General features: G+C 48.0%; 4 protein-coding genes across 4 annotated transcripts; 2 read left to right on the forward strand and 2 right to left on the reverse strand.

Moving 5' to 3' along the window:
* Positions 1-3,124: 3,124 nt before the first annotated feature.
* On the reverse strand, positions 3,125-3,877 carry BC939DRAFT_472780 (uncharacterized protein; the record flags this gene model as incomplete). The annotated part of the gene is made up of 4 exons (XM_051558300.1): positions 3,125-3,135; positions 3,163-3,193; positions 3,398-3,520; positions 3,650-3,877. 4 exons carry the CDS (start codon positions 3,875-3,877, stop codon positions 3,125-3,127), a joined length of 393 nt encoding a protein of 130 aa, XP_051417144.1.
* Positions 3,878-5,387: 1,510 nt separating this feature from the next.
* On the reverse strand, positions 5,388-7,502 carry BC939DRAFT_146363 (uncharacterized protein). The gene is made up of 2 exons (XM_051550188.1): positions 5,628-7,502; positions 5,388-5,540 (listed from the first exon to the last, which is right to left on the reverse strand). The coding sequence occupies exon 1, from the start codon at positions 7,295-7,297 to the stop codon at positions 5,654-5,656; it is 1,644 nt and encodes a 547-aa protein (XP_051417145.1). The 5' UTR covers positions 7,298-7,502; the 3' UTR covers positions 5,388-5,540; positions 5,628-5,653.
* Positions 7,503-8,231: 729 nt separating this feature from the next.
* BC939DRAFT_146435 (uncharacterized protein) lies at positions 8,232-10,388 on the forward strand. Its single transcript, XM_051550189.1, has 3 exons — positions 8,232-8,254; positions 8,347-8,447; positions 8,545-10,388. The coding sequence occupies exons 2-3, from the start codon at positions 8,422-8,424 to the stop codon at positions 10,154-10,156; spliced, it is 1,638 nt and encodes a 545-aa protein (XP_051417146.1). The 5' UTR covers positions 8,232-8,254; positions 8,347-8,421; the 3' UTR covers positions 10,157-10,388.
* Positions 10,389-11,038: 650 nt separating this feature from the next.
* On the forward strand, positions 11,039-13,604 carry BC939DRAFT_146595 (uncharacterized protein). Its single transcript, XM_051550190.1, has 4 exons — positions 11,039-11,080; positions 11,165-11,492; positions 11,599-11,688; positions 11,812-13,604. Exons 2-4 carry the CDS (start codon positions 11,350-11,352, stop codon positions 13,499-13,501), a joined length of 1,923 nt encoding a protein of 640 aa, XP_051417147.1. The 5' UTR covers positions 11,039-11,080; positions 11,165-11,349; the 3' UTR covers positions 13,502-13,604.
* The last annotated feature ends 415 nt before the right edge of the window (positions 13,605-14,019 follow it).

A 14,019-nucleotide genomic window follows, 5' to 3' on the forward strand; every position in this document is an offset into this window, starting at 1 on the left:
CGAAGTTTCTCGATAGATTTGTTGGTCTCCTCCCGAAGTCGTGTTTCTAATGCTTCCTGTTCCTCCTTGGCCTTCTGGGCTTCTTCCTCCAATGCCTTTTGCGCCTGCTCCCTGCCCCTTTGAGCTTGGTCAATATCCTTCTGCGCCTCCGCCAACTGTCTCTTGGTTTCCTGAAGCACCGCGTCTTGTTTCTGTAGCTCCTTGACCTGGGCTTTGACAACCTTGAGCTCCTTCTCAGTCGCAGCAGAAGAGTCCTTAATCGACTTCTGAGAAGCCTGGGTTTCGTTCAACAGAGCCTCAGCCTTGGTCTTGGCCTCCAATGCTTCAGACTCCTTCTTTAGGGCTACATCCTTGGCCTCAATTGCTTCTGCCTCGCGCTTGGCAGCAAACTCTGCCTCCGCCCGAGTCTTTAACATCAACTCTTTGGTTTCCTTTGCTTCCTGAGTTGCAGCCGCTAGCTCCTTCTCCAGATTAACCTTAGCCTCCAAATCGGCCTTTGACGCAGATTCCGACTTTGTCTCTGGAACTGAATCATCGACAATGTTGATGAGGTCAGGCGCATCCTGTTGTTGCTGTTGCTTACCCTTGTGGTTTTGAACCTGCTGTTGATGCTCCTCCTCCTCCATCTCTCCAACTTTCTTTTGCAACTGATCCAGTTTGTCAACCATCTCCTTCTTGGTCTTGATCTCCCTGTCCAAGTCTAGCTGCAACTGAAGCAACTTGACCTCAGCCTGCTCCTGCTCCTGCTGGGCCTGCTTCTTCTCCTTAAGAACGACCTCAAGACGAGCCATCAAATCTCGCAATGCCTGATCCTTCTTCTTTTGGTCCTTAGCGGTCAATTTTTTATCCTTGGGTGTTGGTGAGCTGGCGCCGGATCCAGATGCAGAGGCAGTGACGGTTTCAGGAGCAGATACTGATGCCGAGAGCGGGTCAGAGAGCGGGTCAGAAGCAGAAGACGCTGTTGCGGGTGCTGCTGTTGCGGATATGGCGAGTTGATTCTCCAGAGCCGTGATCTTTTCCTCCAGTTCAGTGATACGCCTCTGCTGGCTTTCAATAGTCGCGCTTGTTGATGCGTCAGAGACGCTTTCCGAGCCATTGGTCGTCGATAACCTACTCTCCAGTCGCTCAATTTCCTATTTACAGATGCGGATAAAAGCAATGACATCGTTAATATTAGATTCAGCAACATACTGTAGAATGCCGGGTGATATGTTCAAGACAATACCTCAGTCTTTGATGCAAGTTGATCCTGAAGATTCTCAATCATATCCGATTGCGAAGCCGACTCGAGCACATGAACCTCCTTCATTTTTGCAGTTTCTAAAAAAAAAGAGGCCAATATGAATGTGAAAACCAATTCATTGTGTTCAGATACTCAAATCGACAAAAGTAGCTGAGTTCAAAGCATACCTCGAAGTTCATCATTCAAGCGCCTGATCTCCTGCATGGACACTTCGCTCTTGTAAGCCATGTTTCGGAGATGCGAATCCAACGCCTCGACGTCTGAGAGATCCTCGAGCGGCGTAGAAGCTTTCAATACAGCCTCGATTGCAACCTTCTCCTGCACCAGTTTTTTGAACGCTGTGGCCAAATCTAATAATATTCACAAACACGCAAATTTGAATCAGACTATGGCTTACTTTGCATTCAATGGATAGTAAACAGCATTGTTCAATGTCATTATGCAGACCGCATCATGAAAATTACAGTACCTGGAAAGCGTGCCTCGTAACGTTGTAAACGCTCCAGCTTTTCGATAACTGTATCCGTCATCTCAATCCCACCAGGTTCCGCTGCCTTAACAGCCTCCAATTGCGCCGGATCGGGCTTCTCCTGCAATGGGTCCAGGGTCAACTGTTTGACCATTGCATTCAACTTCTTGCTAACAACCGTATTAATGGGTGGGGGTGTCGATGTAGGTGGTGGAGATGATGTTGCAAAACTGATCAAGTCTGCAGATCTGCGATTTGTTTGAAGTGATCTCCTAAACAAGGACGTCGCGCTTGGACCTCCAGTACCGCTGCTAGTGCTTATCCTGGGCGATCCATGGTTGTTGTGGGGCGAGGGCGATCTGGGAACCGACGAGGATGATAAGGGGTCCTGGAGGAGATCGTGCTGCTGATGGTCGGATGAAGGACGATGTGACGGGCTGTTGGCGCCTGAACTCGTGGCGGCAGCTTGGGCAGCCTGAGCTGCGGCAGCCTGGGCGGCCTTGGCGGCCTCGAGACCCTTTTCTTGGATCGAGGTCAAGCCCGTGTTAAGCTTTTCCTTGAAGGACGAGAACATTGTTTTCGGTTCACGTCTTCAATCACCTGTATTCTTCTACTTTATTTATGTAGGAAGGAGAAAGAGCAAGCATTAGAACGAACTTGAAGAAATGGACCGCGACGGGCCAGGAAGGCAGCGTTGTCAAGCGTCCCTGCTGGTCGTCAAGGTGTCCTTGAAGTTATGTCGAGTATGGTTACTACCTTTCAGGGTATTTGTGTGATGAGGAGTAAGGGAATTACGATGCGTCTAGGACTGTCCCTGGCATACGAATAAGAAGGCGGGTTTGTGCGCGGAGCGATGGTGGCAAAAGAAGGGACTGGAAGAAGGATGGCGATGGTAGGAGAAGAGATGTTCCTTCCTTTGCTTTGTGGAGAAAACAGGAATGAACTGCTGGGAACGTGACAGCGCAACCCATTGAGCATCAAATGCATGTGCGGATTTATCATCCTGCAAGGAGGCAGTGCAAACCTCTCGCATAGTGCTGCGTGGACATTCCATCTTCCTGATTGCTATGCAGAAATTACTTGCGGGTGTTTATTTTTTCTTTTTTTGACCGATCGATATTGACGGTTCTATCCAAGGAACATTCCCCACTCTCTCTCTCTTTCATGCCCTCTATGCTCTATCACGTCCGCACACTGAAGCTAAGAATCAACCTATTGGTCGTTGGCTATCCGGTTTTTTGATTCTTTGGTTGAGTGATTGCGAATGTGCCCCGTGTTTGTATATTTCCAGCTAGGATTAGTGGTGATGAGGCTTCTGCTCGAAACGGATGCCGCCTATATCCAGAAGCACAAAACAAAGCACGCGAAGAAAAAAAAAGCGGTTAGTAATTTCACAGATCAAAATACCCCTTTCACAATACAACTAACAATGAACATATTAGAAACATACAGTAGCCGCATGCATGGGCACCTGGGCGATCCTATGTTATAGAAAACATACAACGGAACCATGATTAGGTGCCGCTCCGTGGCTATATTCTGTTACGTTCGTCCGATCTTTGATGCAATAGTCAAGATGATATCCATAAAGGCGTCTAAGAGTCTCCCTGGTCTTTCAAGGGTATCCAATTTCCATCCTGATAAAATCACAAGGACGTAGAGTGGTGTGGCTGTTGAAAAATTACCAAGTTGATCCAGACAGCAGGGTGTCCCAAGGATCCTCCACCTCCATCACATTTTGCACGGCGACCCTCGACCATGCGGATAGGAACCTCGGCAATCAAATCAATAGCGGCTTGTGGTTGAGGCTAGCACGTTCAGTGACAAGTAATGTGGCATAGAATAAGTCGTTAGTATGTGTATATCGAAACCCCACTTTGGAGGTCATACACGACTTGATGATCGGCCCTGAAAGATCGGAATGTGACACCTTATACCTGAGCATTAATGTCCACATTCTCGAAGCGAGGACCCTTGAACGCCTCCTTCTTTTCAATTTGGTGCTGACTCCAGGTTGTTTCTCTGTTGACAGCCTGCTTCAGGTCGTGGCGGATGTTCTGGGCGACAACAATGGTGGAGGACAAGCAGCGAGTGGTGATGACGTTGCGGCTGGCGACGGCAAGGGCTGAGACCGCAGGGGTCTTGATGCACTTGAGGGCATTCATTATTTTCGCGGCAAAAGAAGGAAGGAGAGTGGGGAGAAGTAGGTGGTCTAGTAGGAATGGGATGGTGAGGTGATTTCGGTGAAGGCTAGCCACGGAAAACTAATCGTTCGCATTGCTCCGAACTTGGTTCTATTGACGTCACCGAATGAAATAGTGTTCCTTTTATCTCGTTTCAAGAGTTTCAGGCACCCATCATGTTCATTTCTGAGGTGTCCCCGGTTGCTGTCCTCTTGCTTGCGCTCACTTTTGACCACAGTCGCTTTCTTGACCACGGGCTGCTGGTGGGAGTGTATTTGCTAAGGGCATGTAGGTTGTGGAAAACTTCAGTCCGCCTGTCGCTCCTACGATCATTATAACGAAATAGTCCAAGCACTCCAAAATGACATGTGGCGTTTTACCGGCAAATATAGCGCAGGACATCCAGTCGCGATTGTACGCAAGAAACGTTGAAGCTCAAAAGCCTTTGAACTAGAGGTCATATCGATAAACGGCGAACATTGGTTTGTAGGGAGAAGAGTAATGCGCACTTAATGATCCAAACTTCGATTCAGCGGTTGTATTTGAAAGTGAATAGGCGTTTCTAATCAAAAGTCTTATGCCACGACTAGATGTCCCGCACTGTAGCGTCTCTTTGTTAGTGTCAGAGCAATCGCGTTCTTGTATGTTCTGATGTTCGGGGACAAGTAGGCATTCTGGCCGGCGAAAGTACAGAGCCACGCAAAACTGCTTCAATATCTGGTTGCTTTTTCTCATTTTCTCCCCAGTAATAACACTACCTTTGCTGAACTTGTTCACCAGTTACCGTATTTGCTCACTTTGTCGTAGTTGTTCAATTGACTTTTTCGTAAAAAGCTCGTTGAGGCAGTTTTGGAGGTGCATCTCGGGAATGAATCTGCTGTATGTTTCCAGAGTTTATGAACTAGACTAATACTTTGTATTATTACCCTTCGCTCCATGAACCGCCTTGTGGCTCCTCGGCTATGTTTTTTATGCGTCTGCGGCAGTATTCAACTGGGATCCGGTATCATTCAACTGACATTCGCTCCCATAGTTCCTAGCAGATTCCTGGAGGGTAGAATACTTTCTCGGTGAATTTTGAGGTACGCCCACATGTATTCGATCGAGCTTGGATTGGGAGACTGCGCTGGGTAACAGAGAATTCTCTCTTTCGCCTCAGTCATATTCGTCAACTTTAAATAGTCTTGAGTGGCCTTTACTGTATGCTTCGAATCGTGGTCGTGCTGGAAGATCAGACTTGAGAAGTTGCGAAGGGGTTTGAGGGACTAAATCGGGGAGCGGAGTCATGTGGACCAAATGGATGCTACCAGGCATTGAAACAGCAGTTGACAGCCGAGCAGTGTCGACTCTTGCATATCGTCTTTCAGTCAATTATATTATTATACATACAGTGTACTGGAGGCTCTTTTGAGTCCTTGCGGAGGCCGGGGGTATATGAAGGTAGACTTGTTGAACTTCAAACCAGCAGACGTCGACGAGGCATCCTAGTAGCCATGCTAACCATAGCAGATTGAGGTTTAATCCGCATAACTGCTCAAGAAGACGTCCATAGGTGGACGATAGCTGGGTCCTGCGGTCAAGATTCTATTCTTCCTTCGTGCCTGCCTTGCTCTCAACATATACGTACTGTAGAATCGTTTCATTTCTGTCCAAGGTCCTTTCTGCATCAGTAAAAGTAAATGATATAAACAAAGCATTGCTAATGATCTAACTATCGTCTTTTCTTTGATACCTGGATGAGTGTCCCCACCATCGCTCCTACTCCCCGGCTGCACTGGCATCGCTATTTTCGATTTCGTCATTTTCGCTCTCGTCGTTTTCGTTTTCGTCGTTTTCGTTTTCGTCGTTTTCGTTTTCGTCGTTTTCGTTCTCGTCGTTTTCGTTCTCGTCGTTTTCGTTCTCGTCGTTTTCGTTCTCGTCGCTCTCGTTCTCGTCGTTTTCGTTCTCGCTATCCATGTAACTCACCAATGCTATAGATCTTTCCTTTAAGATTTTCTCCAGCTCTTCCCTCCTTCTGTTAGAGTGATGCACCCTTCCCTCGACACGCTCCAGCAACGGCCATGTTTCCACCATCCATCGGACGTCCTTCTCTTCCATCTGCTGCCACAACCCATCAAAACACAATCTATCCAGTAATTTCAAGCTGGACAGGATATCCAGTCCAGTTTCAAGCCTGAGATCGATTCCATCGTGAGAATCCCGCGGATCGAATTCGAAAGGCCCTACTGTCAAAAAGTCCAACTTTGTCATCCTCGCCAGCTGCTTCAGAACCAGCCGCTGCCACAGCGCCGGTTTTCCCTCCAGCCCATAAATATACAGCGTTAAGGATCGCAAGTTCATACAGATCCAGCTGTGTGGATTGCACTCTGCTGCCCCGATAGCGGCTTCTCCATCCTCCGCGTCCAGTCCGAGAATGTCTCGAGCGTTCAGTGAATTCGCGCAAAGATATGTCAGCTCTGGGCAGGACGTCATGATCGTCTGGATCATCGGACTGGTCGCGCCGGAGCAGAGCCTGAGGTTGAGAGACGTTAAATGCGAAAAATGTCGCACGAGAGATTGGAGTGCACGCTGGCCGAACCCAGGCCCAAAGACAGAAAACGATACCATCCTTGGACAGCTATTCAGGATTTTGACGATATCCTTGTCCGGCAAGAGCCAACCTCCCAGTTCCAATGATTCCAGAGACGGACAGAATGTGGAGAAGAGCTCACAAATAGATGTGGTCGGACATGGTTGGTCCTGGTTAGCGTACCATTTTATCGACCGTAAACGGGGACACTTTTGGAACATCTGAAGTTGATTCTGCACCGACATGCCCGAGTCGATGTCGAGGTCGAAAACCTGTATCTGAGGAAACTCAGGCCACCTGTCCAATGAGCTGAGGTCGGCCATCACCCCTCCATTGATAACCAATTGTTCCAGTCGAACGCAAGTGTCCAGTAAGAGGTCAGTGCAGTTCCTGGATAGATTGGCGAAGTGGACGTCGAGTATCTTCAGGCGCAGGCAAGTAGATACCGCTAGCATGAAATCGTATGAGGGTTTGGTATCGAGCGCGCGCAACGTTATGCTCTGAAGGTTTGGGTTCCGAAGGACGAGGGTCGCGAGATCTTTCCAAGTCGTGGGGTCGTCGATCAAAATGAGGAAGTTAAGGTGTTCAAGACGCGTGCATGCCTCTGGGGAAAAATCTATTGGCTGGTCGTATAGGTGGAGGGTTCGGATGTGCTCGCTATTCGACTCAACGGCCTCTTTGCTGGGTGTCTTGTAATCGTCGGACCACTCGACGTGACGATATAAGAAGGGCGTGAAAGAAGCGTGCCAGTTTTTGCACACAGCGGCAGCTGAGGCGAGCTGGGAGTCGTCAAGGAACTGGGCTAAGTAGTCTCGAATCTCAGGAAGGTCCATATTGTTTGGTCGCTGGTATGTGAAAGCTGGCCAGAGATGAGGAGTGAGGACGATGAGGTGAATCGGATGAGGAATGAAGAGAATCGCTTTTGTGGCCGTGCCGCCAATCTGCTAAGGGCAACAATATATCAATTGAATCAATTGAGCAGGGTTAAAGATTGTCTAGTCATTGAACGAACCTTAATTGTCTCGACGCTTCACCTTGCATGTACTGGGCCATTAGACCATGAAGCAGACAGAGCAGGTAGTCAAGTATAGGCCATTTTATGGTGCACATGGAATTAATGCACCACTGCAAACAAAGAAAAGTGATCGATTCATGTAGTTTGTATACTTATGCAGAAAAAAGCTGAATGGGAGATGGAGAGTGCGATGTTCCCTCGAGGCACTTTGTTCGTTCCTCTTGTGACAAAATAGGCGTGCGAGTGTAGACTATCTACAAAATGCTTGGCATTCTATGCAATCCTTGGTCCAGCAACATTGCAGGACCGAAAGCAATACAAGGCTGTACAAGAAAAAAAAAAGAAGGGGATGCATGTTTGTGCTTCGCCCTGTGCACAGATGATCTTTCAGGAAGATGAATGTGGCGCTTTGTTCGCGTTGAACAAGCGCGTATAGTCCCTTCGCCTCCCGGCAGTGGTGAATGGCCATGTCGCTTCCAGATATAAAGCCAATGGCCTTGGCTCTCCTTACCTACAACACCTTCATCTCCGACTTACTTACCACTACACTAGCACGCCCACTCAGCCCGGCCTGCCAAATCCCTAACCTTTATCGACCGGTGAGTAGCACGTCCATGAACGCCTCTTGGATGTGGAGATACTCAAGTGACTGAAGCTTGGAACTGCCATGGGACTCTCGTTGCGCAAAATAGCATCATAAGCACCCTCAGTACCTTACGCGCCATCATCGAAAGCGGCGGATATATCTTCACCATTTGGCACTACTAGTGCGAGTGTACGTATATGTATCCGCTGTTGAGCTCGCATTTTGTTGTGTTCTTTTGCTACTTTTCCTTTGTACTCATTGCCAGTATAATCGCCGTCTAGTCGGCCTATCCTAACGTTGCAGCAAATAGTGTCCGCTCCCTTGTGTAGCTTGATCCAGTCGGCGACCAAGGCTACATGCACAGATTGGCTTCAGAGGAGGGGTGAGCGAGAAGCCGTGTGCTATTCAGTTAATGGGTCTAGTGCTCTGTATCTGTTAGAAACGACAGTTAGACTGACCGTAATCCTTTCTCTTGTTAGGTCCGTGACGAACCCGCCGATCTACATCAAGGAAGCACCTCAAACGCCAGATTTCATGCCAGGTGTTCCTATTTACAACATCCTCCTCTTCGGGCCACGACGGTCCGGTAAAAGCACCTTTCTTGAAGCGATCAAAACATATGCAGATTCAAGCTACCAGATCAACTACGGGGCTCTTGATGCCTTTCGCAGAGCAGATTTACAGGTTGAATCGGTTGAGACTGACTTTCCTGAATACCGACTGCACTTAAAGAAGCCCAATTCGCAACTAGAGGCTTTGCGCGATGAAGCCGATATCACATCGTTCTTTAATCCAACACCGGGCATAACTGTCGAGACTATTAAGGGAGATTCTAAACTTCCGAAGAGCGTCCTCCGCATCTTTGACACCCTTGGACTGGATGACACCGACAGCCATGACGAGGCAAACGTCGCCAAGATCCTTTCCAGACTCTCCAATGTTGAGTCTATTCACCTCGTACTTATCTTTATATCTCGACACACGGCTCTAACATCTGAGCTTCAGTCGACATTGAAAACCTACCGCAACATTTTCTCGGCTATGGGAAGCCTGCTCGCTTTCGTCCACACCAAGATCGATCTCAGAGATCAGTACCTTAAAGACGAAAATCTTTGGAGCCATATCGAGCAAAAAAAAGGAATCTTGGGTGCGACCATGGGCCGCGACATCCCGCACTATCTCATCGACTGCGAACTAGACGAGATACGGCCCGCATATCTGTACCTCAGACAACTGAAAATTCGCCAGACACTCCTTCTCGCAAAATTCAACGTACCCGTCCCTATGCACAACTTACAGGTGACCAAGACCCCGAGGATGACGGAGATCGACAATTTGGTCATCCAGAAATCCAAATGTAGGCTGGCAGAGATCGAGAAGGCCACGTCTCCAGCAAATCCGAACATCTGCAATGTCGACTCTAAAATCATCAAGACCCGATACGACATTCGAGAGCATGAGGAGTACATTCGAAACCACAATACCGACGATGTAGAGCTCATTCACGAGGCCTATTTTGAACAAGCCTGGCACCTTTTTTCCAAGCGAGATGAGGCAAGACTCAAAGCAAAGCATCTTGACGATACCATCGACGACATCCGCGTGGAGCTCTCAGGGGTAGAGATCAAGAAAGAAAGTGGGGGTAAGGGCTTCAACTATTGGAGCGTGAGACTCATCAGAAAGCATTACATGAACGGGACTTTCCATGCCAAGCTGTACACCACGCGGCATAAAAAGTATCGTCAGGAGTTATGTGAATGGGATATCAAACTTGATGGCGCGAAAACAATTTTGGAAGGCTTGCATCGCGAGCGGAAACTCTTGGATAGTGCGGATATAGGAGATGACGCTACCCAGGTTCAAAGGCAGCAGCTATCGGCAGACCAGAGTCGGTATTGGAACATTATTACCCGTGCATCTCGTCTTGCGCTTCATCTAAACCTATTCAAGGCCATTGTGGAGGCTGGAGTTTATGAGGGACGCCCTGTAGATTGTGTGCAAAAAGTCATCGATTTTTATTCAGTCTACAGACCCATGGAGAGTGAAGAGGCAATTCTGAGACCAGATGAGTCGCAGCCGGAGGCGCCGTAGTCTACATTAGTTCTCGAATGGTGGACACGCAACATCCTCATTCTGCGGTCGGTCCGCTTTCTTTGATATCGAAACACATTAGTTGTCAGCAATAAATACGAAATCACGCAGCAGTACATTGGCGGGAATGAGCGGAATATGTGGCCATGTGGATCTATGGATCAGAGCGCTGATTACATAGCCTTGAGCATGAGTATGGCCTCGACCGCATCATCCATAGCTTACTGAATTGCTTCTGTGCTGTTTTGATAACCCTTTCTTATTCTATTCTTCCAATATGCAACTGAGGGGTTTGCGCATAGTCTTGCACATGGCTACTACGAACCAAAAACGATAAAGCAGGCAGTGTCGATAACTCTCATGGCAATTGATGGCATTGATGCACATCTACAAATACAGGAAGCGGCAGCAAGGTTAGTTCATGGACTTTGTTTTTTAAAAGAAGGCCTATGCTCCAACCAAGATGACCATTTGGCCACATACTACGCCAAGACCGACACGAAGAGAGAGTGGGCGCCCGAATAGCAGCAAGGGTAAAATGGGAGACACTCTGATATTCCCACATTATCCCACAAGATACCGCCTTTGTCTTTATTCGATGTTTTTCATGGGAAACAGATGTGACATTATGCATATACAGGAAGCTTGGCAATTCATGCGGACTGGAGTCAAACAATACAGCATAATCAGAAGGGGTTGCAGACAGCAATGGAGATTTGAGAGTATTGGTATGTGCTTCGCCTTTTCAATGCGGTTCTTGCCATGGGCAAGGACTAGTAAACCCTTCCCTCGCTACCGCTGGTACGGACACAGAATATAATAGCGTGCGGAGTCAACGGCTCCCCCTTTTTTTTATTAGCAGCGCTTCTCGCCTTCAACTAGTCTCAGTTTCCATCAACTTGATCATCTTTTGCCGAAATGTGAGTACGCCATCCGAAAGAACGATTTCGCTTAAGAAACCGGCCATTAAGAAGGGCTCTGTTAACCAAACCATGGCTTCTGGAATAGGTCTGAGAAACTTTCCCGCCGCGCTCTAGAAGACTCACACACCCGAAACGGCGCCGTAGTCACATCATACGATCATAGTCCTCCAGAGGCGATCGATCCCAGCTGTGATGGCGGGCCTCCAAAATACTGCCTAAGTGGGCCCAAAACGTACGTTTAAATTCATTCCTTTGAAACTTTTCCTATTCATGAGACGCAAAAGCAAGGAGGACTATGGCTTAAGATTTTCTGCTGTGCTTTTACAACATAGCGAAAATGAATCCACAGCCTACGGGCGACTGGCGTCTAAAGCTGCGGGTGAAAATCATCCTATAGCGCAGCCGGTCCAAACGTATGTACTACCTTCGCTCACGTCTATGCCTAGTACCATAGCTGATCATGTTGAAAGGATGGTCGAGTAACCCTCTGTCTTTTTTTTTTTTTTTTTTTTACTGCAGAAATGAAGCAAACCACTGCTCTTTTGCCTGGCCCAACTCAGTTCGTACCGATGGCACAAATGCCATGTATAGCATGGGTCATGAGCAGGCGTAAGTACCAAGCCATGTTCCCCATTCAGCGCGGCCGATGAATACCACCTAGTTATGAGAGAAGCTCTATTTGTCAACGGTTGCTGGTTACTCTAGGCTTACATTCCAAAGCTTTACCCGTAGTGGAAAAGCATCTCAAACGCCGAATTCGGACTCTGTCGTGCCTACCTACAACATTCTTCTCCTCGGACAAACACAAGCCGGGAAGAGCACCTTCCTCCAGGCGATCAGGGAATATGCTGACCCGAACTGCGAGATCGACCAAGAATCCATCGGGAGCGGCAGCCGTTCTTGTACCACAGAGGTTCGAACTCAAGAAGTTGAGATAGATTTTCCGGAGTATAGTCTTTACGACACCAATCCTTCTCTCTACTTCAATCCCACACGTTATAAGGGCACCTTCTTTCTCTCACAGGATACGCCAGTAGAGAAGGAAGTAACCGTTGCGGATCTTCTCGGCTGTTCTAACCACAAGCAATACAAGCAAAAGATTGACTATTATGATTACGATCTTCGCAGAGACAAGCCCTCTCACTTACCAAAAAGCAAGATCCGCGTCTTTGACACTCCTGGACTGAACGACACCAGTAGCCACGATGAGAGGAACGTTGCGAAGATCCTCTCCGCACTCATCAACGCTGGATCTGTTCATCTTGTGCTTATCATGATCGCTCGACAAACGCCACTGACCATGGAGCTCAAAAATGCACTGGAGACCTACTACAACATCTTCTCAGCTATGGGAAGCCTGATCACGATTGTTCATACAAAAGTGGATTATAGAAGTCAACATCACGAAGACCATCGTGAAATGGATTTTTTTAAGGAGAGGAAGACCGAACTTAGGAAAATTATGGGTCGGGATCATTTGCACCATAAAATCGATTGCAATTTGGAGGAGGACCGACTCGCCTACAAATACTTGAGGCTACATACGATCCGAAAGCTTCTTCTCCAGGCAGTATCCAATATACCCGTTCAACTGAGCAACATGCAGCTCTGTAAGACGCCCAAGATGATTGACATTGATGGATTAATCCAGAAGGAGTTCAGGGACAAGTTGAAGAGAATCGCAAAGAAAATCCCCCGGATCAATAACGCCATCAAAACTTCGAACGAGGCGGCCATCTGTGATGTCGACAGCAAGATCACAGAGATCAAATACGAGATTCGTGAGATAAAAGAGTTTATAAAGAACAACGATACCGAGGATCTTGAACTCAGCCATGAGGCCGAGTATCAAGAGAATTGGAGATTATTTGGGTACCGGCAGGAACTGAAGCTCAAGTCACCGGATTTCGACTACACTATTGACGACATTCATGTGGAGCAGTCCAAGATCGAGATCAGGGAGAGCAAAGGAGGCAAGGGTTATAAGTTCTGGAGCGTGAGATTGATGAGGGAGCCTTACCAGTACGGCACCTACTACGTCAAGCTATATGTCAAGAGGTCCAATATGCACCGCCATGAGATCCGCAAGAGGAAGATCAGGTTGGATTACTCTGAAGCGATATTGAAGGGGCTGATTCGGGAGCGCGAGCTATTAGGAAGAACGGACATGGGAGACAAGGACAGGCTAGCTCAGAGACGCCAGTTGTTGGCAGAGAAGAATATTTGCTGGAATATGATCACTCGAGCGCAACGGAACACTCTTCATCTGAACCTGTTCAAGGCCATTGCAGATGCTGGGGTGTACGAAGGTTCGTCTGCGGATTGCACCCAGAAGGTCGTGGAGTTTTATTCGACCTACAGACCTACAGAGGGCGAAGAGGTGGCCTTGAAGCCGGATCAATCACGTCAGCGGGAACCATAGTCTGCGCTGTCGTTTGTGTAGCGGTTAATAGTGGACTTAGGATACTCACGTTCTGCTAGAAGCCTCTTTTCCTTTCTCACGTCTGCCTGGCAGCCAGTTTTCTTTGATATTTTAGGGTATTAGTGTTGGCGATACACGACAGGCATTAAATGGTCTACAGATATATTGAACTTTGGTATGGAACGCGTCTGTCGCTTCTTCAGGATCTAGTGATTCATTGTATTGGTCGTGCCCTCGTAGACCCTGATATGAAGAAGCACCAGTATTGGGAAGTGGCGACTGAGTACCCAAGACGTCTGATGGTAGACCCGGGCGCAACTGTCCGCTATTCTGGCGATGCTGCCATTAGGCAAAAGATTACATGCCAAGGTCAATATGCTCTGTGGCAGCAGAGAGGTCGATATCAAGTGGCATAGAGCCGCGGTAGCGAACTTGGCGTTGAGTTTTTGTGTAGTGTACATGTCAGGGATCGCAGATCAGGGGCATCTATGAATTACTTTGAGAGGGTGCGTTCGGGG

This window comes from Gamsiella multidivaricata (assembly GCF_025024155.1).
Source record: "Gamsiella multidivaricata strain RSA 2152 chromosome Unknown BC939scaffold_3, whole genome shotgun sequence".
NCBI classification, from domain to species: Eukaryota; Fungi; Mortierellomycota; class Mortierellomycetes; order Mortierellales; family Mortierellaceae; genus Gamsiella; species Gamsiella multidivaricata.